We start from the raw sequence: 25,123 nt of genomic DNA, 5'->3' as shown, positions 1-25,123 counted from the left end.
TCTGACAGCTTCAGTCCCATTGCACCAGGGCTGCTCCTTTGCCAGTTCCCACATTGGTTTTCCAGATGGCCTTTCAACCTGTGGTGCCTTGTTTTGGGAAGAGCTGAGTTGCATCTCCTCTCGGTAAGCAGAGGGGCACTGAAGAAGGAAGGGCACATCTCTGGATGGTGTGGCACGGGGTCCCCTCTCTCTGACTTTGCCCTTGGGACTGCCAGGCCAGTACTGGGAGAGCACAAGGAGGCATAAGCAGAGGGGTAGGTGCCAAAGGGGAGAGGGTAACCTTGCCTCTCCCCACGGTCTCCCCTCCCTTGCAAGAGCTGCAGAAATGGAGACACGACATCTTCTACATCATCAACCACACACATGAAACCCCTGATGTAGCCTTCACTGCTGCTTTCCTGCGGCGGGGCTAGCAAGACTCTCCCACATACATTAGAGATGTTTTTCTTGCATTTTTTTTTGCTAGGGAGCTCAGGAACAGAAGCACTGAAAGAGTATTTCAGTGAACATCACTGCAGTGCTGTTAATGCCTCCTAGGCTTGTCCAGCCCAGCCAGGGGATAAAGCTGACTCCAAGGACATAGACTGATGGAGATCCTGCCACCCAAAGGCCAGAAAGCAGCATGAGCTACTACTAAGGTCAGGACCACAAATATCCCTACTGCATCTGGGATGCTTTCACATCCTGGGAGCGGAGGCTGTGCATGAGCCAGGAGGGGAAGGCTTGGGAACAGAGACAGCAGAAAACCAAGAAGGTACTGGCATTTCTTCCAGCATCCCAGAAAGGGAGAGCAGAGCTGGAGTGCAGAGAGATCTGGGCAGCTCTCAGCACCACCCTTCCTTTCTCCTCAATTGTTTTTGACTTGGGGATCTTAGACAACACAGAGGGAGGTCATAGTAAACCTCTTCAAACTCCCAGTCCCAAAGTAAGAATAAGTATTTTCAGATGTTGCTTGGCTGTTTAAGCGCCTCAGCATCCTTAAATACAAAATTACTTGTTCAGAAGCAAAACCCAAGTCTTATATCACAGACATTCACCTAGGTTTGACAAGTTCAGCCTGGGCATCTTTCCCAAAAGTGGACGGCAGCATGCCCATGTTCTTCTCAGAAGAAGAATAAGCCAGAACATACACAGGGTATCTTGGTCCTGTCAGCATCCTTCCTTACATAGGAATAAATTGTAACTGCCTCCATATATAGAATTATATAAATTGAAACAGTTGAAATTAGTAAGAACCAAAGACTTTCAGTAACACATCACACAGCCTACAGAAGTCAATACTGAATGGCAGCAATCACGGCCAAGAGTGTCACCAGAAGGGCTGGCAGCTGTCCCAGTCCTTTGCAGGCCAGACAGAGCTAACAATGGTTTAATTCCCTGAACTACCTAAAACACCAATACGGGGCATGAAGATACAACAGAGACCCAGTTTGTCTATGGGGGGAGAATAATCCCAGAGTAGGTCAGCCCACCCAGACCTGACCACCTGATGGCATTTGCCTCTCTCTAGTGAGTGTAGAGATGAGGATGACCAGGGTCCCATGGATGAAGGCTGGCCTTAGCCTCATGCTCCCACCTGGGACAACATGGTTACAGATGACAGGATGCTCATCCACTGCAAAGTGATGTCAGCCAAAGACTGAGCACTGGGAAATTTGCACTCCACAGAATAAACTGTGCAGTAAGGAAAGAAACAATATAAATGTCTGAAACAAATGTCTTATCTCAGCAAAAGCAGAGGTGAGTAGAAGCCTGCAGGGGATTGTCAATGAGACCTTTGGATCAGATCTGTATCTAGCTCTCCCTATGTGTCATGAACTATTTGTCTAATGCAGTTTTGATCAGCTATTTGCTTGCTTCCAGAAGTGGTCACCCTGTCTCACTCGTAAAGCTGAAATAACAGTCTGTGTAACAGATCCGAACCCTTCAGTTACACTCCCAATGACTTCTGCAGAGTTACGATCAAAAAGGCATCACATATACACAGGAAACGAGGCTATCTGCTGTTCTACATGAAAGCACCAAGCATGTGCCTCCAATCTTGGGGCACAGAGGCATCTTTTCACAGGGGTTGGTTTATCACCCTCCATTGCTGCTGAAATCCCCTGGGACTGCCAGCGTTTGCTGTACAGCCAGTTCCCAAGTTGCTGCTCTGTCAGCCACGGTGATTAATCACTACCTTCTCTCTGGTGTGATGGCACATCAGTGTCTACAATTGCATGTCCTTCAGTCAGACTAGAGAGAAGTCATGAAATCTGTAAACACAGATACGCTTGTGATATCACTGCTAGCTGTATTCACTCTCCTTTCTCCCCCCAGCTCGGATATTTCAGCATAGGGGGAGCAAGAAGTTCAAAAGAATTTCAGGGGCTCTCTCAAGAGACAGCCAACAATGAAACCGCTCACACATGATGAGAGAGATCAGCATGGTCTACAATTACATGTGCTTAATTTTTCAGCCCAGATGAAGTGAGATGATGCCTGTCAAATCCCTCAGAGAGACAGCCTGCTTTCTTTCTTAGCAGGGCAAGAGGAGAGCTGATGCAACGAGATTTATTCTCTGTCTCACATGCCGCATACACAGCTTTCTAACACGACTGCATCCAGTGTCCTCTGCAGTAACTAGATGCAGGACCATGAAGTGACCCAGTCACCACTTGAGCACGGCTTGTCTAGGATTTATGGCACACTGTAAAGCCTAGACGGATGTCTAGGTGATCCCTGGGGCACAAGCCACCTGGGGCAGAAAACTTCTTGGGTTATGTAGGGAAGATCAGCTCAGTTCTTGGAAGAGAAATCCCTAAGCAGTCTCCAAATGCACTGTACATGTGCTTGTGGCTCTGACCCAGGTCTGAGCTCTGTCCACACCTATGTAATATGTTGGCTAGGGAGTTTGGATCAAGGCATAACCACTGCTGAAAGCAGAGAAGTCAGGCACAACTTTTTCCTCCCTGCTTCCAAGTGAGCAGGGAGCCAGTGACCTAGCACAGCACTGACAGGCACACTGGACATCTGCTTGTCCCTTTTGGGTAAGAAACTGCACTCCCTCCCTAGCACCTCCATGTGACTAACAGCACAGGGTACCCCAGTTTTCTGGTCTGAACTCCCTGTACAGAGCACGCTACACTGCCCCTTTGTCTCAACATGCAATGGATAAGGGAGCTCTAGGCATACCTAGTGCAATGGGTAAGTCCACATGTTGCAGTAGAAGGTGCTATAGGGATTTCACACCCTCCCATGCTGGAGAAAGGTGTTTTCTCACATTCAGCAAGAGTGGAGGATGCAGGTTGGAGCTCTATCCGGTAGAACAACCTAGGACAGATGCTAGTTTACCAGTAGCAGAGCCAACAAACCCTGCTTCCCTACAGATCACCTTTTCCTGCCTGTTTTTCTGATGCCTAATGCCAGTTGATCCCATCCAGTTGCCTGCCTCTACCTGGGGTCTTTTTCCACTTAGCTGCATAATTCCACAAATCTTGCAGGGACTTAAAATCTCTGAGATATCTACCTTTCTGTCAGGTTTTGTTCAGATCAGCCAACAAGCTCAAAAGCTTTTAGAAGACAAAAAGCAGCAAGAAAGATGTGATAGGCCTTACTGCATTAGGAGCCCAGGCAAAAACTACCTCAAGACTCAACAGAACTATGCAGTTGGCTCACGTAACGTAATTTAACTTTCCCTCATTGCCCCATGCAGGCATGCACATGCATGTATTCTTATTACTGCATTAAGTGACATAAAATACACATCCAGAGGTTAGAATCAGGATGTGGTACAAATTACTGATAAACATAAAGCCCAGGTGGAATAGAAGAGAGAGTCAGAAGCAGCAACTGCTAGAGGATATGCAGTCATGGAGGCTTTACACACACCTCTCATTCTCACACATACAGACTACAAACAGAGACTACAAATTAGTTGTGCTATTTTTGCTACAGACAGAAAAGAGGGAATGAACAAAGCTACTGTAGTTACTATTTTAAGGACTGAGGACACCCTCAGATGCTACGAAGACAGAGGAGGAATATCTATGTATGAGCATGCTTTTAGAGGTTCTACAGTGTTTTGAGACCCTGTGGTAATGGAAGGAAGATGCTACATAAACATGTTTGTTATATATTATAGATACAATGAGAAAATGTGTGAACATAAATTAGCATGCATAATTTAACATATTCAGTATTAAAGTCTGTCCTTGATGGCTAAGGCAGAGGAGCTCAGGGAAGGGAATCCCTGCCTGTCCCAGTGGACAGGGGAAGAGCATTCAGACAATGCTGTGTCTCCTGCTAGCACACACAGCTGTGGCCCTAATGAAACCAAAGCCAGGAGAATTTTCTTGACCATCATCCTGCAAGGTGCCTGCATGGCTGCACGCACTGGAGGGAGCAATGAGATAAGGACAAAAATGCCAGACTGGTATTTCAACATTAGGCAAACCTCCCCATGTTACCTGAAAAACACCCATGTTTCATTTTGGGCCTGCCTTCCTGACATCATCTTCAGTTAATTTCCCTCTTTAGGGGTCAATGACAATGTTCTTGTTGACCACATCAAGGGATCTTGGTGAACAGCACTCTCAGGGAAAGACTGCAGCGGGTCCTGTGCCCCAGTACTGTGGATGAAGTTGCACATACTCAGGAGATACAAGGCACCAGAAAAAAGCAGCCACCAGGCTGCTGTCCCTGCTGTATCCCTTCACACATGCCTAACTTAGCTGGGACACTCGGTCATTAGATCAGGCTTAACCAGAACCTGTGTGGACACCATGCATCTCTGAAGCTTCTCCATCAGGGACCTTATAGAGTGGCCCTGGCAGGTTATTGCTTACTGCCTTTCCTAAAAACACTGAATCTTTTGTTAATTCATTCTCATCAAGTTAACAGAACTCAGTCAACATAAATCATCACCTCCTAACAGACCACTCACATGCTTGAAGAGGAGCTGCAAAAACTTCAGACCACTGCCAGTAAAATCCTTAGCATTTGTAAAGCAATTGCTGAGCTCTGTAATTCATCAGAGCTCAAGGCAGATCCACTGGAAAAAGATAAGCATGAGGGTGCAATACAAAACTGCTATTGCTAGCCTGATAATCATTGATACATAGAAAACAACTGGAAAGATTGGCAAGCCAGAAAGCAAGCAGGGAAATGCAAGAAAAATCAAACAAGACACACACTGCACTGCATTAATTTTATGTCATTGCAGAGGGGGAAGGAATAAACAAGATGTCTCAATCAAGTGCGTGAGGTTTGCAGGCTGAGCTCTGAGCTCCAACCCCACCTCTGGTGCTAATCTGTGCGATGGCACTGAGCATGCAATGCAGTTCTGCTGTGCCTGAACTGCCTCATCTGCCTTTTAGCCTCAGCGCTGGCTTCCCATGCCTCTGGCTATATCTTATTCCAGGTTGCTCTGCAGGCTGAGGATTGCCAGACCACATGATGGTCTGTAGTGTGCAAAAAAAAAAAAAAAAAAAGAAAAAAAGAAAGTAGCTCCTGGGGCTAGCTGAGAGGAAGAGTCCATTTAATTCTCAAGCCTGTCCCCTGAGGCCAATGCCAGGTACTGAGACAAAGAAACAAGAAAACCATAGCAGGAATCAACACAGTAATTTGCACTCTGGTTCTCTTATCCGTTAGCTCCTGGCTGGAATTTCCTTCTGAGGGAGAACTTAATCAGCTGCTGTGACAGTGTGCCTCTGGTGACACTTCTGGCATCCTTCACCACCACACCCAGGGCAACGCAGACAAATGCTTTCCTTTCCTTACCCACCCCAACATGGTCTTTGCCTGTGTGCAGAGCCAAGGTCTCCACTGAGCTGTCTCTCCCGTCACGCACGGGTGCCACAATGCCAGTACGTTGTATAAACAAACTTATTTAATTCGCATTTCCTTGCACTGGTCAATTTAGCATACCTCCTCTGATGCTGGAGTCCTGTCGTACAGCACAGCAAGCTCTCCTCACCGCCTGGGCTCACCCACCTCCCTGCGTTACCCCTGCACACGCTGCTGCCAGCACACCAAGCGCATTAGCCAGCGCGGGCTGCCAGCCCACCCCTGCCATGCAGAAGGAACTCCTCCTCTGTTTGCTGTCCCACACTTGCAAGGATAAACAGAGAGTCTCCAAAGCGCAAGATGAATCCCGGGACACGCACCGTGCCCCTCCATCACAGCCCTCTTGTCTGGCTTCCCCGTGCCCCCCTGGGAAGTCCCTGGCCAGCAAATGGGGCCAGCAAACCTTGGGAGCAGTGCGGTGATCTACACGTGGCAAGGCGGGCCTATTTGTGCACTCGAGCTGTTGTTTTATCCTCAGGTGAGCAAAACTCTTTCAGAGGAAATTCCATTTTGGCTCTAAATCTTGCCCCCTGAGCACTGTTCAGACACCAGCATTGTCCGTCCCACAGACAGGAAGGCTTTTTATCACAGTTACTCACAAAAATTCAGCAACAGATATCAAATTTTCAGTGCTGCCCACTACATGAATTATGATATGCTGCATAATACTCTGATAGTCCCATGAGAGACAAGCAGAGGGTAGATGCCTCCAGATGCAATTTTTAATTTCCTTTGCTGGGGAGAATGTTTTCTTGTTTTAGTGATGTGTGTTCAAAGCGTTCCAGTTCCCATGGCAACTCTCTGCTTCCACTGGAGATGTCATTTCTCATGCCATCCTTTCAGAATTAGACATCCCCTAGCAGATGTTTTGAAGAAATGTCTCTCTTAAATATATATTTATTAGAGACAGTGCCTGCGAGTGTGCTTTATTGACACGTTTCTTAGGCGACTCGCAGCCTACAGAGGAGAAAGCTGTCTCCAGAAATATGCTGGCTGCCAGTCCGCCTTTTCTCAGCTTCTGTTTTCAACCAGAACTCTCCTCTCTTTTTCTGCCACAAACATATTAGCCAGCACCTGCTCCCTTCTTTTTTTTTTTCATTCCTTTCTGTTCCTATCACTCTCCCCCATGCCCAGTCTTGGCCCAGCTCCCCAGTAATGCAAGAACAGCAAGGGAATGCCCAACCAATTCAGCACACGCTGAAAGTACCAGCACCCATTCACTGCCTGCTGGCACAGGCGCTGCCTGGGGACCCCCTCTTCTCCTGCAGGCAGAGAGCCATCATGGGCCTTAATGTACATTTGCATGCAGAGAAAAACCCAAAATACTGCAAAGTAGAGACCACTGCAGGAGTCTCTCAGCCTTGAATTCAGCATCAGGAGCATATGCAACATTTCTGCCCCTGGCTGCTCTCCCTGTGCCCTTTGGCCGTAGCTCACTGGGCACCACGTGCCCTCTGGGAAGGGTGAGAACATCAGAGCCCTGATCCTGCTCCCCAGCGCAGGAGCCTGTGCGTGGGTCTACCACACTGGCTGGGGGAAGGATTTGTGCCCCAGATCTTGGTTAGCTGGTGCCACTCGGGCACCCCCGTTGCAGCGGTTCACAGCGTTGAGGTACCTCTCTGGGCTCCACGGGTGTGGAGCCGAGGGATGCTGAGACAGACCCACCTCCCTGCCTAACACACCGCCTGCCCTGCCACACACCACCCGCCCCCGCGCAGTCCTCACCTAACCATCACACCCGAAATACCCACGCCTCTGGCTCAGAAACCCCTGCAGACAAAGTGGGATGCAACACCCCAACCACAGCAGCTTCCAAAGATTTTTCGCAAGACCCCTGGGGAGAGTTTCTATTTCAGGCTGTGCAGGCATCTCCCAGCCCTGCTGCCCTCCAGGGGCTCGGAGATTTCCAGGTTCCCCGGCTCAGCAGGGCCCCGGGTACCACAGTGCCTGTGACCCTCAGTTGCATCACGCTCAGCATCTCCCACCAGCTCATCGGAAAGGGGTGGTGCCAGCCCTGGAGGGGGTCCCGCTGGAAAACTGCACTAGAGCTCTCTAATAGAGCTGTAACATTACAGCTTCAAATTGCCTTCCTTCAGGAGACAAATCCAAGCAGGTAATTTGGTAGGAGCTGAGTGGATCTGGAGGGTGATGAAGCTAATCCCTGGCATGTTTAAATGCAAAGGCCCAGGGAGCCTCACTCAAACCCGACATGATCCCTGAAGCTCTCTGCTGTGCTTAATTCTCAGGTGCAGCCTGCTCGGAGGGGGTGTGAAAAGCAGAGGAACAGGCAAAGCACTGGGCGCAAAAGCCACACACCAGCTTCAAGGTCAGGACATCAGCCCTCAGCAAAACCATGCACCAGCCAACCAGCAGCAAAACAGCAGCTCCCATTCACCCCAACACAGAAACTGTATGGATAAACATACAGTTGTTTCTCAGATAAGTTCAGAAACATTTTCTTAGCCCAGCCTCCAGCAGGGACACACAGGCTCAGGGGACACTTCTTGCTGACTCCAGACTTCACATTAATTGTACTGTCCCAATAGCCATTAATCAAACGTCTTCCACTGGCATTTTTATTGAAAATCAATTTAATAAAGTAGGTGGGAGTCCACAGGCTTCCATAACATCAGATAAATATTCATAGGAGCTTGTGCTGCTTTAGCTAAATGAGTTTTTTAATTTTAACTGGTGCAATTTCCTTGTTCCTTAATATATAGTTTGGCTTGCCCTTGTTCAGGAATAGAGACGAGGTGGGACTCAGCCCTGTGCTGGCTCACCCTCAGGCACACCAAGGAACGATCCTTTGCTATCAAGCCAACACCTTTTGGCAAGGATATTGTCATCTGTAATTGGAAACACCAGTCTGCTGGGGTCAGCGTCACCTGGTGTGAATCCCCAGAGCCAAGGCTGAATTCAGAAGGGCCATTCGGAGTTGAAAACTCATTTCTAACCACTAAGAGCATGGCCACCATTTCTACCTCCACAGGTGTGCCATTTGATTTCCACTTTCCCTCCCTGTTTAAGCAGCTATTGCGCTCCAACAGCAAAAGCTAATGAAAGCCATCAGAAAACGCATTCCCCTGATGCTTTTTGAAGATGCCAAAATATAAAACGTACCAGTGCAAGAACCAAAACACACCCACACAAAGCTTCAAAATTTATGGGGCACATGGGTCCTAGGAGAAGGGATAAGCACCAAGCCCACCCTCACCGGGACAACCTCCGTCTTCAGCCCTGGCTGTGAGCATCTGCTCTCGGGAGGTCGGGTTAACCCCTTGCTCCCTGAAGAGGCTACAGAGCAGCCGTGACGGAGGCTCCTTACTGCAGTCCTCCTTCTCAAAAGCAGTTATTAGAGTCCAGACAGAAGAAAGAAAAAATCTGAGACGTTGATCAAATTTAGCAGAAAGGCAGGATTCAGACAGTCCTATCAGTGAGAGATTTTGCAGCATCTAACAGCTTCCTTGTTAATTGGAGCAGTGAGGAGTTGCAGCTTCCAAAAAGCAGCAATGCAGGGCAATTCAACCACTGCCAGGACTCTTGTCGTGTTATCCTAGTGATACTCTTCTCTTGAAAGGCAGTGCTTTAGAAATCAAGCGCATCATCATTCTGCTTTTGTTATTAACACAAACTGACTTGTTTTCATCATTACAGCCTCGACCTAATTCCCCGTGCACACGGTCCCTACAGCAGCTCAGATCTCTGGGCAGGCTTTCCCCGTGCTTTAATGACATGAAGGTTGCGACTAGCTGTGCAGACACGCACAGATAGCCTGAGCCCAGGAACAGGGTGCAAACAGTCCTCCCTGCCTCGTGCCCTCCCACACACACGCTACTGAGGGTCGCGTCTCCGTGGCCCCAGCTCCAGGGTGGAGGTGGTATGGACACAAATGGAATCCAAGAAGTGCCACCATAATAATTTTTCCCTCATGCCCAGCAGCTACTGATGCAGCAGAGGTGGGCACTGCCCACTTTCTGATGCCATGAGATAGTCTAGTCAGTCAGTTCCTCCCAAAACACAGCATTGGCTATGGGGAAAGTTCTCCTGCAAGCTTCTAAACCTACTGATTTCTCCGATTTCCCCCTTATTAAGATAGCAGTCCTGCTTCTGAGAGATCACCCTTGTTGGAGACGAACTGCCTGTCAGCAAACAGCATTAAATATAGGGTATCATATTCGACAGATAATGGCATGCATTTAGTTTTTTCTCTCTTGGATGCAGGTCACACAACTAATGTCATCTCCAAATGCTGAAATCCTAGATGTGAAAAGGTAAAGCTTAATTGCCTTGAACAGCAACTCTTGTATTGACTCCAACATAAGGCCCATAAATATTAATACAGCTATATTTAGCCCCTTTCAATTATACATACAAAATTAAACATCTTTCTGGGAACAAGTCAGTCTGGATAGGGTTTGTTATTTTTTTCCTTTTCCTTTTTTAATGCATTCTGCATCAAAATAATAATAATTCTTATAGAGCTAAGTCTTTAAAAAAAGGACAGTGGATGGAGGCAGAGGCTTATAGATACTTTCACCTGGCTCAAACAACTTGCTCCTCAGCTATTAGGAGACGCTTGCATACTCCTAACTTCACACCTGCCCCATCTGGTTCCCCTCTTATTTGTTAGATTCAATCCCTTTTCTGGCTGGCAGCAAACTGGGACCCACTGAAGGTGTCTGCACAGAGCGGGGCGCATGGGGGAACCAGCCCAGCCTGTGACCTCAGGGTCCCAACGTCACTGCTGGGAGGGGGATGCTCAAGGAGAGACTCCTGCCCTGCCAGAGAGGAGAGGTCCCATCTGCAGCACAACCATGCCCATACAATGCCTTCTGCAGTTAAAGACCTTCTCTTTTGTATAAAAATCACATCCACTTTCCTGATTTGCAAATTAATTATATGTCGCTTTCCTTGCCAAAGTGGACTTAATGGTATTAATGTTACATGAAAAAGAGAAGCTATCAGAAAGCTTCTCTCATAATGATGGCTTGATTGATCAGGAAAGAAGAAAAGAGATTTCATGCTTTTGTTCATTAACCCTTCCTTATGCAAGCAGATAGGGCCTTTTCCTAGAAAAGGCTTTTTCAAATTCTCAGGTGAGACCAGTTGTATCTCTCCAAAGGGAAGAGCTCTAATCTTTCAAGCACAGGAGCCTGTAATTCAGTTCCCACAAGTGCATAGACCCTTTACAGAAAACACAACCTGTGGAAAGAAGAGTTTGCACCTTCATTTTTTACAGGACAGTAGCCTTAACTGGCTAAAGTGACATACACAGGTCTCCAGAAGACATGTCTTCAGATGATTAAGTAGGAATGCAGGACTGCAAAAATTTTATCTGACCTGTATGGATACAAGCAACTTCCTCAACAGGAATTCAAATGGGTGCAGTAAGCCTGCTATGCATCCACTGTCATATTCCCTTTTGCAAATAGCTCTGTTGTTATTTTTTTTTCTTTATGGTCATCAGATCCTTTCCTTGACAAAGTTTCTTGTATCAGAACTGATCCTTCCAAAAAAGAGGAATCTGAAATTACTTTTGCAAGGTTGAAATAGTGTCTTGAATTTTCAGACAGAATTTATTTTGCTCCAGTCATGAATCATTCCATCCACTGATTCAGTCTGAACTTTGTCATCAATAGGATTTTCCAGCAGGTTTTGGCGGAAAAAAAAAAATAAATCATATGCCTTTTCCATGCCTTGTTGTTCTCATCACTTTAGTTTGAATTGTGTTCTTCCAGAAGGTAAAGTGAACAGGGTGTCCTTTTCTTACAATGCAAATTGCAGATTGAAAACTCTCTCTAGGCTATACTCTATGCTTACAATCACCAGTACACCACAAAGACTTTTTTTTTTTTTTTAAATAAACATTAGCTGTATGTTCTTCAGAGGCAGATTTTTAAAGCAAGCTACAGGTTAGTATACATATACAAAGAAACCATTACATAAAATTCCTGCCCCACCACACTCAGTGAGAGCTTTGCCATTTACTGCAACAGGGTGAGAATTTCACTCTGACTTTTAACAGTATTTGGTTAAGGGACGTTGCACAGTTTAGTCTCAATAGTGTTACAGCAACTCACTCCCTGAAGCCCCATGCATCTTCCAGAGCCTCACGAACACTCCAATGTTTTTATTTAACCAAACAATAACCTTTAAAGAAATGAAATGGCATTAACAAGCTAACACATCTGAATCAGCAGCATTAATCCCCCCACCGCAGAGGGCCCAGGTAGATGTGATTTCATTGCTTCTTCCAGATGGTACAGGGCAGAAATTCACCACCAAAATGATCAATGACTTTGCCTCATCAGTCATAATCAGTGCCTCTGTATAGGTACATGAACTGCTGCAAACATTTTATCCTCCAGTTCAACGAATAAAATAACTGCTCTTTCCTCAATATTTGACCAGTTGTTTCACCACCAGCTTCCCAGAATAAACCAATTAAATTTGTTTTTAAACTCTGTAACACATAATAAAAAAAAAAAATCTTACTTCACAATCCAGATCAAAGACACATTATAAATCCTTTACATGAGACTAAGCGAATGGAAATTCCAATAAATGAGTAGCTACCATATTCCAACAGATCAATAAAGACATCCTTGCAAGCAGTTTATAGCCATCATCTACTAATGTTCTTAAAACCATCTAACACATGTTCAACATGCTTAAACATCAGCTCCCCTCTTCCAAAGTCATTATAAACAAACAGCATCATCCCGTCTCCAGCATGCACCCACCAGCCTCCCCTCAGGCAGCGATCAGCTGCCGCACATTCGCACTGGTTCACCGCAGGTGTCTGATCTAGCACTGATGCTCTGAGATGTTACTCCTGTACAAATTACTGGGGTAAATATTCCAATTCACTTCCCTATAAAAATTTCTCACCCTTTGGAAAAAAAATCTTACTTCTTGCCTACACGTGTGTATATATGGAGGGGTTATCAGCCCGGGGCAGACACCTCATTGGAACCACACACCGCAAATGAAGGCACCACCTAAAAGAAGGCATCCAAAGTAGCATGAGAAACACCTTCCCCTCTACAACCTTGAAAGCTTGACCGCAGGCCCTCTGGAGAGCACAGGAGCACGCAGCTCAAGGACAGCCTCGTCGCTGGTGATCAGCTTTGGCTACACAACTGCCCCACGGAGAGGGTGCCCGGGCAGGGACCGGCCGTGATGGGTCACTCATGGCACTGCAGGGGTACAGGCAGCTGCGAGATGCTCCCAAGGGACCTGGTGCTGACCTGGAACCCAGGTGCTGTTGCACATCTAAAGCTCTGAATCTCTTTTCACAATGGGTTCCTGACCCCCTGTGGAGCACCTGTGATATCCCTGAAGCTCTGATACAGGCTTGTTGCCCTAAGCAAATTCATAACTTATTTAAGAGAAGACTTTCACCCTTAGGCATTGCTGTCAAGCCCATATTCCTCACTTGCCTTCTGATGTGTGCACGCCTCTTCACACAGAGATCCCTCTCTCTGTATGCCATGGGTTTAAACAGCAGCACAACTGGGATTTCTTCATGAGAAAGGAGAGCATCAGGGCTGTGCAGCTCCATGGCAAAGCTGCCTTTGGAGAGCTGCACCCAAGGGGAACACAACCTTTTTTTTTAATTTGTCCATAGATCTTAACTTCAGAAGTTTGACAAGACAGAGCAGGGTCTCTGTTGCCCAGAAAAGTAAACAGAAGAAAACGTTATTCAGGCATCTCAGCTTCAAATTAAAACTCATCAAGGAATCTCAGACAAAGACAAAAATCTGACATAAGACATGGATTTTTTTCTAAGGATCAAATTCCTCCCTGGAGTAATCAATACAAGGCATGAAGTCAGATCAGAGAGAAGAGATGAGAAGTTGGGAGAGGTGAAACATTAAGACAGAAAAACAGATTAAACACAGTCCTGAAACCCTGGAAATTATAACAAACCACAAAGGACCACTGGGTTTGTCATCTAATGTTTCTTTTGCACAAACAGTAGATCTAGATAATGTTTATGAAAAACTGCAGGCAGTTTCATGACACACAGGTGAAAAAACTGCAGAAGACCTCAAGGCCAGACCGAGTCTGGCCTCCCTGGACGCCAAGAGCCCAGCTCTGCTGCAACGGGGAGTGGGACGCACTGCAGTGGGACTCTGCAACCACCACCCAGGTGTCCCCACAGCAACAGGCAGCACCTGACGCTTCTGCCAAGGGACCAAGAACAGACCAGCCTCTACCCCTCTGCCCATCACTGAGCACCCAAAAGCTGCGCTTCTGCACGCTATGACTTTACATGCACCCAAAGAAGGGTCCCTTTCCCAGGGCTTTGCAACCTATCTCCAGAAGAAAAGGACAATTTCAACATTTCATCCAGATTTTAGGAAATAGAAGTTATCTAAACTTCAGTCTGGACAATTTAACAATTTCTACCTCTATCACAGGTTGCTCTCACTGCAAACAGATTTATTCTTGGATCCTGTCAGGCAGATAAGCCCCCACTGTTTCAGCTTGAGAAGCACTGTAGTTTTGAGAGAAGGAAGTTCTATAATTTAATTATTCTGACTATTTCAGTCCCTCTGCCTTAATGCTCACATAATAACAGACAAACACTTACCTGCAGGATGTCAGAACAAAATGACAGATGCACTGAGATGTAACACACCAAGCATGTCACAGGAATGTCTCAACCTAAAGGGAGCCACTCTGAACCAAAGTCCAAAACCTCTTGGCCATCAGCACTTGAATCAGTGAAATACAGATGGCAAGACAGAGATACGGATGTTTCTCGCTTGCTCAGAAGCTATTCTGCCAAATTACACCATCATTAAAAAAGCATGAAGAAACACTGCACCACAGAAAGGAAGAGACAAGAAAAACTCCAACTGAGGTACACTTCACATGTCATATTAACAGGTGGCTACAGATCAAACCCATTAGCAGGGCAGAGCTGCCATAGTAAGGCCAGATAAAAGGCACCATAAGCCTATGTCGGGCATCCCTGATTTGAGTCCTATTGTGAGTAGCGGAGCCTGACTGCACCAAAACCTGCTCGAGCCCAAGGGCATCTGTGCTGAACCCAGGGTGGGCAGGGAAATGCTGACACCAAGCCTCAAAAAGCAATCTATTGGAGATGAGGAGGCAGCCACAAGCTTGGGTTGCTTCTACTCTCCGGATATATCCACTTGTGAAGGTATAAACTGGGGCTTCCCCTCTGCCTGGATGGGACCCACTTGCTGCCAACCCTGAGGACAAGGAATGGGCGCCATGTCCTGTCCCCAAGGAAGAAGAAATCAAAAGGGCCAAGTGCCTTGTTCCGCCTAGGGAATTGCATTGCTTTAATCCAATTGCTTATGTTTGCTAGTCCCAGTGAACCCCATGCTCTGAAAACTTCAGTAGGCTCCTAACCCTCAACTGTCCAGAAGCACATTGTACAGACACAGACTGTCAGGATGTTCTCCAGGCACTGCTCCCTCAGCAGGGCCGAGGCAGATATTTAGGGTCTCCAGAGACACGTGGTAGAAGCTTCAAGGAAATACCGTGAGTTACCTTGTAAGCAATGCTGCAGCCAGGAGGACTGACAACGATTGATCCTAGCCTAGATGCTTAGCATGGTACAAATTACTTTTTAATTGCAATTGGAGAAAATGGCTTATCTAGAGAGCTTACAGCCCATCTTTTAGAAAACTGAACAGCCTACCCTCTCCTCCTCTTCCTTGGGGCAAAATCCTTTCCTCCTTTGTATCCCCAGGAAAAGGCCAACAGTTTTCTGGAGCACAGGCTTCCCCCAGTCACCCGCTATCGACTGACTACCATTACTCCAGATGCCCTCCTTACACCAAATAGCACCCTGGACACACTCCTGGCCCCGCGAAGCAGACAGCCTCTGGCTGAGCTGCAAGAAATCCCTACTCTGTTTTGCAAACAGCTACAGAAGGGCCCCATGGGCCTCCTCCCTGAGCAGTAAGGTGCCCCGCAATAGCTTTGTATTGCCAAAGTATTAAAATGATTCTCAAGGCTGTAAGGAAGGAAAAGGCTGAGGCAAATTTGGAAACTTCCCCTCCTGCCCCTTCCCAAGCATTCACAAGATGGCTGTGTTTCAGTTGCAGCACAATGGACCCAAACTTCATCAGTTCAGAAATGAGGCTGCAGGAGGTACAGTTGCACAGGGACCACCACTGAACCTCAAATAACCTGACCACCACATCCCTTCTCATGGTAACTGTGCTGGGCATCACACTGGCCATGTAAGGATTGCAGAACTTCAATCACACTTCACAGTAAGCAGCACAAAGATACACAGGTATTTTTGTGCATCACTCATTCTTGGAGGATTGCTCATGTTCCCATTGCTCACATCCCACTCCTTAAGCATCTCTTCTTTTTGGGTATATGATGTCTCTCCCTTTGTCAGCCAGTTCTCCCTCTTTCTCCTGGCCATGTCTCCTCTCTCTTACCTTGCAATCAAGGCAAGCTCCAGGTTCAAAGCTGATGCCTCTCTGTGTGCCAGCTCTGCAGGAAGCCCCAGCAAAGGGAATTTTAGAGCTATAAATAGATGCCCCTCACCACATCCCCCACAGGGCTGCGCAGAGGATCTGTGTGATTGCAGAGCTCCAAACCAGGAGAGGAGGCCAGTACTGTCCATAGAAACTCTCTCAGTGGGAGATTTTCTTTTCCTACACGGTTGGCCATGACAACAGATGTCTCCATCCCCTTGGGGTCCTCTTCTGACTTAATAACCAATCTGCCCTGTGTTTTCCCAGGGGAAACACAGGTTATCTGCTGACAGTTCCTTTTTCTCCTCCCCCACTCTGAGTCTTATAACATGATCTGTTTATGCAGCTACCCCTTCCCCAAGCCCAGACTGTATTTCAGTGGTCATGGGGCCAAACAAAAGACTCAGCTCTGTCCTGAAGAGCAAGCCAGCCCCAGCTCACCTGGCAGAGAAAGGAAGAAACCTCCTACAAGTCACGGGAGACTTCTCTGTGACACCAGTGGTCATGTCCTCAGTGCTACAGGGTGTTCCTGCAGAAGGAAGGGTCTGACAGCCACCTTCCCCCCCACCTTTCCCCTCCTAAGATAGCCTGGAGTACGCTCACAAACCTCTATGTGCCATCAAGACTGCTGGAGAGGATGTCCTGAGCCACCTCCTGGGGACAGGAGCAGCAGCAAGGCACAGGACCACCCTCGCCTGGAGCCTGGCTCTGCAGCGCCAGGCAGTCCCGAGCCTCGCAGCACTGGTTTGCTTCAGTTTGTGTCTGCAGCATCCTGGTAGGAAGAGGAGCTCTGGCATGGGAGCTATTAGAGTGGGTGGCAGCAGATGGTGAAAACAGAGGGGATAAGAAAATAAATACAAAGAGGCTATCTTGAGGGGAGAAGTCGCCACATCAACACTCTGTTGCTTACACAGTCTCTTTTCTCAAAGCTTAAACAAACATTGCTCGGTTCCCGGCACACAAGGAAACAGCTCTGCCAAACGTGGGGGATAGACACCTGGGCACACGCAGCACCGTGCAGCCCTGAGAGGTGCTGCAGCCCTGGCACCCCACTCAGCCCTTCGTATCCCAACCCAGTGTTCTCAGGGGGAGCCATCTCATACAGAGCAGGGAAACCAAGGCCAGGAAGGGAGCCTGTGTGTCCTGCTTCCCGGTTACCCACAATTTAGGCCAGTCCATCTTTCCATTAGCCTGTGCGTGGGCACACCACCACCATGTCTGCCCTTTCCACAGACACCAAAGCAGGACTATGGTGCTAATGGATGCTCTCACCTGGCGACTTCAGAAAAGCAAGTGGAAGATATTCCCAAGGGAAATAGGAGACCCAGTGCAGGGTTTACAGGGACGGCCCAGTGCTGTCTCACAGGAAAACAAATGTACCTTGTAAGTCGCTGAATCACTCAGCAGCACAGCTGGTAATTTGAAGGAATGCAATTCTTTTCACAGATCTCACATAACTTTGGACAGCAGGAGCCCATCTCTTGTTGACTATCACCCCAGGCTATTTGATTAACCCTGAAGTCTGGAGTCTGTAGCACGACGATTTCTGCTTCTCTGGCCACCAGCAGCAGTGGGAAAGGTCTTTCTCTCTAATGCTCTTCCCGATAGCGGCCCTGACCGGCCTTCAAGGACTAAAAGCCCAGACTTGGGGAAAACAGATCTAGCTAAAAGTAAGGATCGCCCGGTTCACCACGCTGTCCTATACACACACACACCACTGAGGACAACTCATTGCCAGTCAAGAGCCTCCAAAACCTGTAGACCTTGTCATAACCTCCCATCTGGGTCCACAAGAGTGCTCAAGAGGAGAAATCAGAGGTGAAAGCAGTCTTTAAACATGCAAGTCTGGTACAGGCAAAGGCAATTTATTATGTTAAGTATGTTATTAAAGGATCTAAAGCAACAGAGCAGAGATGTTCCAAGAAAGGTTTTAGCTTCCCCAGTAAGGGGCTCCTGGGAGTCCTCTTGCTAATACTTTGCATGGGGTTGTCTGCAACTGAGCCTACAGTGAACATAAATGCCCCCTCAGTCCCCTTTCAGAACTCATTTCAGTTAAATCAATACAGCCATCGGGGAGACTTGAGGAAGCAAAGCTATTAGTGGGGCCAGTTAATTCTAGGGGAAAGAAACAAGCAACAAAAGCAATAAAACTGATGAATGGCTTGTGCAGACACAGTAACCCTCTCCTGTCTGGGTCCTGCAGCATGGCAGCCCATCAGAAGTGAGGATGCTTACTGGAGAAACCATTCTTCCTCAAATTTTGCATGGTCTCTGCCTGGGATCAAAGTACTCCTGGACAGGGGCAGGGCAGAGGGCCACGGCACAGAGGTGGACATGGGGCTGGGAAGAGACAATGAAGCTGCTTTGAGGAACTGAGGGTGCAATTCCAGGCTAGCACTATGTCGCTGGAGCTCCATAAGCATTCAAGAGCTCAGGAAAGCTCATTCCCAACCTTTCTTGGCAGCGAGACCTTCAGGGGAATGGGGGAGCACACAGTGACTCCAGGTTTGGGTGGGAATCGTGGTCCAGCAGCACATCTTTGCAGCCGAGCAGGAGAGCTCAGAGCGGTGCAGGGACATCACCTCAGCAGCCCCCATGGCACATAGTCACTGGCACCTGGGAGGGGTCATCTTCTCTGCCACAGCAATGCCCCTTGGCAACAGCACACCAAGAAACCACAGAAGCCCGCATCTCCCTCATCTCACCAAGAACGCTCACGTCTGCCTTCCCTACACATCTCCTCATTGCTTCTGCCTCCTTACATCAAGCTAAAAGTACGCCATAGGCATTAGGAGGGAAGGTGACTACCATGGTTTTGCTTTCTAAAGCACCTTAAACATCTGTAGGTGCTTGGAGAGAAACTCAGCAGCAGTAGCTACAATGGCAGCTGTGTTAAAAGCAGCTCAGGAGCCAGCACATCTTGGCTGACTGCCTGGTGCCCAGACCAGCACACAGAGAAGAGCTTGCCAGGTGACAGCTACATAGGAAATAACAGAGAAGATGTTGAGATAGAGGTTCTGCAGCAATGCTCACTGACTAAAAAGCAAGGCCAACACAAGTTGAAGGTCTTGCAAACTGGTAGTATCATAATTTCTGAAATAGTAATGCCTACAAAAGTAGCAGAAATAAATTTAATCATACTTGCTCCATCTACAGGCCTATCAATGTATTGTCATAGAAGACCACAGCAGACAAAGACTTGCACCTCTCATCTCACCAAATATCAAACAACGAGATATCACAGACTCAAAATGGGGAAGCCAGCAACAGGCTGACTCTGGCACTGAACCAGTCTCTCCTTTTGACAGTACCAGACTTATTAAAAAGTCATCTGTGCAGCCTCTCATTTCCAAAGCTACACAGCTGTGGAAAATATCATCTCTCCACCCAACTGACCTCCAAGTCCCGGTCTCAGGCGGTTGTCGTATCCATCCAACAGCCTGTCCAGGATGCGGGTGAAAATGGTGATGTTATCTTTGCTGTCATCCACGACATCTGAAACATGCTTCTGAGAAAGCCTGGCACATGAGGGAAAAGAGAGGAAAAAACATCACAAGAGAAACCTACTCTTTACATGCTCTGAACAGTTACTGGAAATGAAGGGACGTTGGCTGACGCTTCGGCCTGTGCTGCTGTGGGCCCTGAACTGCAGGATGGGGCACGCCTGTGGATACGTGATGTGCTTGCCCCACTCCCCACAGGGCATCTTGAATCAACTCCCCTCTGAGCTCTGCCACCACAGCCCTCTCTGTGGAAGCTGAGGCATCCCTGCTGCGCCCTCCCCACCTCTCCGTGCTCAGGGCCAGCAGAACCATGGGTAGCAGTTTAGAAGCCCTGGGTTTTTTTTAGGGAGCCTTCCCCTGCCCAGCATCCCTCTCCTGACACTAAGAAAGGACATTTTATGAACAGAGGCTGTGGGAACCTCAGTTACTCAAGCGCCAGTACCTCCTTATAGGCAGCATGGAAGAAGTGATGTCAGTTATTTACCATATCAAGCCATGTCCAGGTTCTCTGCTCCTGGGAAGAAGGAAGGGAGGCAGAAAAGCAGGAATTCAGTAAAGCAGGCTTGAAGCCTGAGTCCATCATTAAAACTCTTCATGAACCATTTCTGCGGTTTGTTGAACTTTTGCTGTTTATAAAACCAAATGAGTTTTCATGTTCCTATCTCTGCTCAGTGCAAGAAGCCTGGAAGCCCCCAAATAAGATGATTTCCTCAGGGTATTTTCTGCCCCAGGTGGAATAAAATAAGTAGTAAATTTCTCGAACAAAGCTCATCTCACCAAGCAAAATCTTCAATGCAGTTTTGCAAGCCCAAGGGGCTCAAATTTGCATTTTGCGTCTCCCTTTCAATCAACAGAAAAGGAGCCTGTGGATCCTTCTGAAACTGGCTGTCTCTAAAAGAGATTTCAGACAACACAGAGTATCGGTGCTGTGGCTCCAAGCACAGCCTTCCCCAGCAGAAATAGCTGTTAGAACCAAAACAAATGGAAAGGCAGAAGATTAAGTAACAGAAAACCAAAAGAAAAATCTATAGATGCAGAGATTGCAAGGAAGATGGAAGAGGAAATAAAAGAGACACCAATGAGGCCAAAAAAAGATTAAGAGGCACAGACAGGCAGTGGGATGGCTGAGGAAGCCCAGCCAGGCAGGGGGAGGAAAGGCTGATGGAGCAGAGGGATCCTCAGGAGCGGCACCAGGAGCCCCTCGGGAGCGGGGCAGCCCCGTGCCACTCACCGGAGATAAGCGACTGGGGATCACTGCCCTGACAAAGACCACAAATACTGCAAACTGGAGAGACACTGGTGGTGCAAGACATGGGTGCAATTACCATGGAGGGCACCTGTGACCCTCCAAAGCAGGGTCCCACTCCCCACAGCTGGGGGAAGAGAAGCCCCTAAATTGTTGCTTTCTAACACTTTTGCCCCTTTCCTTCTCCTCCCCAGCCTCATTTTCTCTTGCTCCAGTTGATGTGTGCAGCTACTGGTTTAAGTGTGCATCAAGAAGTAATTGGGGAAGAAAAACAGAAAGAGGAATATCATTTAAGGAGTTCAGAGCTTAATCCTGATGCATCTCATCTGGTTAGACTAGTTACTACTGACACTACTGGCCCATTCGTAAATACCCTGTGAAGGGTCAGTAAGGTGACAAGTAGCAGAGCTGGCTTGGAGTTTTCTATGAAAAATGTTCTCACAACAGAAAACCCAGCTTCTGTAAGATAAAAAAAGAGGAAAAACTATTTTCTAGCAAAAGAGAAAAAACTGAAAGCAGGATATGGGTATTTTTAGAGTCAGGCTAAATCAATACTATTCAGCGTGCTGCAGCTAATTGAAATATTCCATTTTGGGCAATTTTGACATTAATTTGTGTCGGCATCAATGACCAAACACACTCAGGGAAATTGCATTTCAAGTGCTTGAGGTTTGCTTCTCCAGGGATTGCATCCCACCTCTCATAATGCTGCTTGGCCTCTGTTTTTTAGCAAACCAATACCTGCTATCATGGGAGAAGGGGTCAAGCCAGGAAGCTCAGCCTACAAGTGCCCAACAAGGGTAATGAAGTGCTTAAACTGCAGTTCCCGTAGGGTATGAGGGGTGAGGCATGGTTGGGAAAACACTCGTGCCAGCCCTAATGCAACCTGTCAGATCCAAAACATCAAGCTGGTACTACAAACTGCATCACAGCCTTCAAGACTTCCCATTTAAATCAAAACACTGGTTCTGGCTTTTCATCTGGACTTGAAATATTTGAAACAGCTGAACTCCCTGCAGGTAAGTAGAATTTTGAGGAATTTAACAAATGCCTAGTGTAATTAGTGAGGTTTCAATTGTACCAGCTTTCAATAGATGTCATGGTTAAAAGCAATATGTACCAGTGTCTGCTGATGGGTATATAACCATCTATAACTTATGAATAGCTAGCATGCTCATGAAAGCTCATTCATTAATGTTTTATAAGCTATCTTTAAAAATTACCCATAATATAAAGAGCAAGAGGACAGACTTTTGTGAAGGAACTGCTGGCGGAGGCTCAGCGGTGATGGGAAAAATTAGTTTACAAATTTCAAAGCCGTTTTACTCAGCCTGACATTTGAGGTTTCGACTTCAGTGTGAGCAGCGTGGGATTCACTCAAGAGGCACCAGGGAAAGAGTGGTGCAGGCAGGGCGAGAGAAAAGTGCAGGCAGGGGAGAGCCAGCAGCACTTCTGCCTGGAACCTGATTTGGGCTAATTCCCCAGTCCAGCTGAGGTCTGGGCTGGCTCATCTAACCTTAACGTAAAGCTAAAGCTGCCCTTTAGCAAAGTGTAAAAACAGGTCTCATTTATTTCTCTCAAAGCCCTAGTGAAGAACTCTAAGGAACTGCAAAGAGGTATCATGGTTTTAAAATAATTAAAGCCTTTAGGCAGGGAAGACAGAGGTTTACAGCAAATTTAATTAGGATAGGCTTGAGGAAAAGTCATTACCTCGCCACCTGTCCCTGTGCACATAGTCTCTGGAGAGCTGGCTGCCACATCGGCACGCTAACCTCCAAACAAGGGTCCCCTCGCATGCAATTTAGGAAACAAATCCTCCCGCGGACCAGAGCGATAGCTGTGTGGCAGACAGCGAGGGAGCAGCAGCAGCAAATACGTGATGGGAAACAAACTGGCAGGGGTGGGGAAGGCAGAGGCAGGGCTGCAGGCACAGGGGCTGCTGACACCCCCCTGCAGCCGGCATGGGGATGGGGACCCGGCCCCAGCAGGCTGGAGGGGAAAGCAAGAGGCCGGTGGCCGGGGCTGCCCGTGCCTATGCAGGCAGGCAGGAGCAGGCAGCCGTACACCGATACGAGGGTCAGTGTCTGCATGTCAAGGCATGCTCGGGATGCATTTGCTTATACAAAGTTAGATCCAAGCAGGTGAAGCAGCACGGACAGGACGGCGTAGGAGCGTGCAGCTGGGCAAACGGCTGCGCACAGAGGGGTGTGTGAGTGAAGTAGGAGTGGCAGCACTGACATTTTTTCATGCTTCCAAGTCCTTGATTGCTGCTGGACTTGTAACTCAGCAGACAGCATTTCAGTGTCCATACCTGGCACTCTAAAGGCTTTTCTAAATTTTTTATAGAAGCCATGTATTATTTGCATTTCTCTCCCTCTGCACAGAGCTTCTCCCTCCCTGCAGCTGGCAGGCTGTGCTGGGGGGGTCTCTGCCTCCCGTCCGTGAAGGGCTCTCCGAGGTCACCAAGACTCAGCAGAGGCTCTGATGGGACGCAGAGAAGGGCTGCAGAGCCTGTCACAGACTAACAGGCTTTCATCTTCTCCTGACAGCTCCCAGAGACTGGGAAGGCAAGGCTGCTGGCATTGCACTCTGTGCCGGGACAGCTGGAGCTTGCATACCCAGGGACACCAACCCAGGCAGAGGGCAAGCAGCATGCCCAGCCAGGGCTGGCCAGAGCCTCCTGCCCCTTGCTGCAGCAGATCAGGTGTGCTGCTTGTGGGTTGTTATACCATAAACAGTAAAACAGCTGAAGCAGTTGCATTTTCTTTTCCTTAAGAGAGTATTAACAAATTGAAGAGGGGGGAGAGTCTCTCTTCCACGTTAAAAACTTATCCAAGCCAAGTCCTTGTCCAGAGTGAATTGTGCAGAGGCCAAATCTGAAAAGTGGTTTTGTGGCAAAAAATGCTGACAACTGTCTTAGTGAGAGCACCTCAAATAATGCTAATGTAATCAGTCAGCTCAGCCACGAGGGACTGAACAGTCCCCAGTGAAAGGCATAGGGACATGGACAAGGGGAGGGTCAAACACAGCAGAGACACTTTTTAGTGCTTTGCCCCAGACTACTTCACACAGGTACTGGCCCCGAGATACTTAAGCACAGCAAGAGGACTGCAGCCTTGGCCAACAGCCTCAGCACTCACCACCTTACCCGGCATCAGCAGGGAGAGCCACAACCAGGACTAGGACTCCAAGGCTAACAAGAGAGAGTGATCCCGTTCCTGGGAGCCTCAGCGCCATGGCATCAGCACGTGGCGACTGGCAAGCAAGCCTCCAAAACCTGCCAGGGTGGGCACAGAGGGGAAGGAGAGAAGAGAAAAGAGATTTTATTTACTAGGAAGAAAGCAATCTGCTTAGTTCAGTTTTCCCAGCAGTTCATCCATGTTAGCCAGCTGTCAGTATTTCTGGGGTCCTGTATTTGAAATTCCAGAGACCCCCCCCCAGTGACCAAAGGGAGCAGCATCCCCTGCAGCACTGCTGGCCCCCGGGAAGTCTCAGCATGGGGTCAGAGGTAAGTATGTACGTACACATGCAAACCCTCACCCCATCCAGCACATCCAGCAGCTCCCCAGGTACTTCAGCACCTGGCAGTAAGTGCATAGCTCCATCTTCCAAAATGACCTCACTGGTTCCTCTTCCACCCATCACCTCTCCCTCCTCACCCCACCCTCTCAGTCACCACCCTCCCCTTGCAGCAGTCCCAGATCCCTGCTACCTGTGCTGCCTCGGGGACACCCACACAGGAGAACCACTTGCAAAGTCTCAAGACCCATTTTTTCCATACATCTTTTACTGGACAGTTAGGCCCTCATTTAATTCTGGTAATGACACTGCCAGGAATTATTATTAAGTTTGGGCACCGAGGCCCAAGGCAGTGGGAGTGTTCGACTGTATTGCACTTAGTGTGCTCAGATTTTTCATTAATGCTCAGTTTTACTTTTATTGTGATGTTATTGCACATTTAACTGCCTTCCCCTTTTATGTATCTCATTATGTTGATGCACCTTGGAACAGCACTGCCAAGCAACAGCCTGTATAAATACAGCTTGTCGTGACGTCTCCCCAGCACAACA

The 25,123-nt window shown here is 47.8% G+C and overlaps 1 protein-coding gene across 1 annotated transcript in view; it reads right to left on the bottom strand.

Moving 5' to 3' along the window:
* Window positions 1-25,123, bottom strand: part of GABRA3 (gamma-aminobutyric acid type A receptor subunit alpha3) — a gene marked incomplete at its 5' end in the record, with an annotated part of 77,637 nt that overhangs the window by 43,702 nt on the left and 8,812 nt on the right. The window contains 2 exons of the mRNA XM_042807206.1: window positions 19,701-19,822; window positions 24,202-24,330. Coding sequence (XP_042663140.1) covers window positions 19,701-19,822; window positions 24,202-24,330 — 251 coding nt within the window. The remainder of the gene's footprint in view (window positions 1-19,700; window positions 19,823-24,201; window positions 24,331-25,123) is intronic.

The sequence above is a fragment of the Tyto alba genome, unplaced genomic scaffold (assembly GCF_018691265.1).
Source record: "Tyto alba isolate M040663 unplaced genomic scaffold, T.alba_DEE_v4.0 Super-Scaffold_5, whole genome shotgun sequence".
Lineage (NCBI taxonomy): Eukaryota > Metazoa > Chordata > Aves > Strigiformes > Tytonidae > Tyto > Tyto alba.
This window is presented reverse-complemented; position numbering and strand designations above follow the sequence as displayed.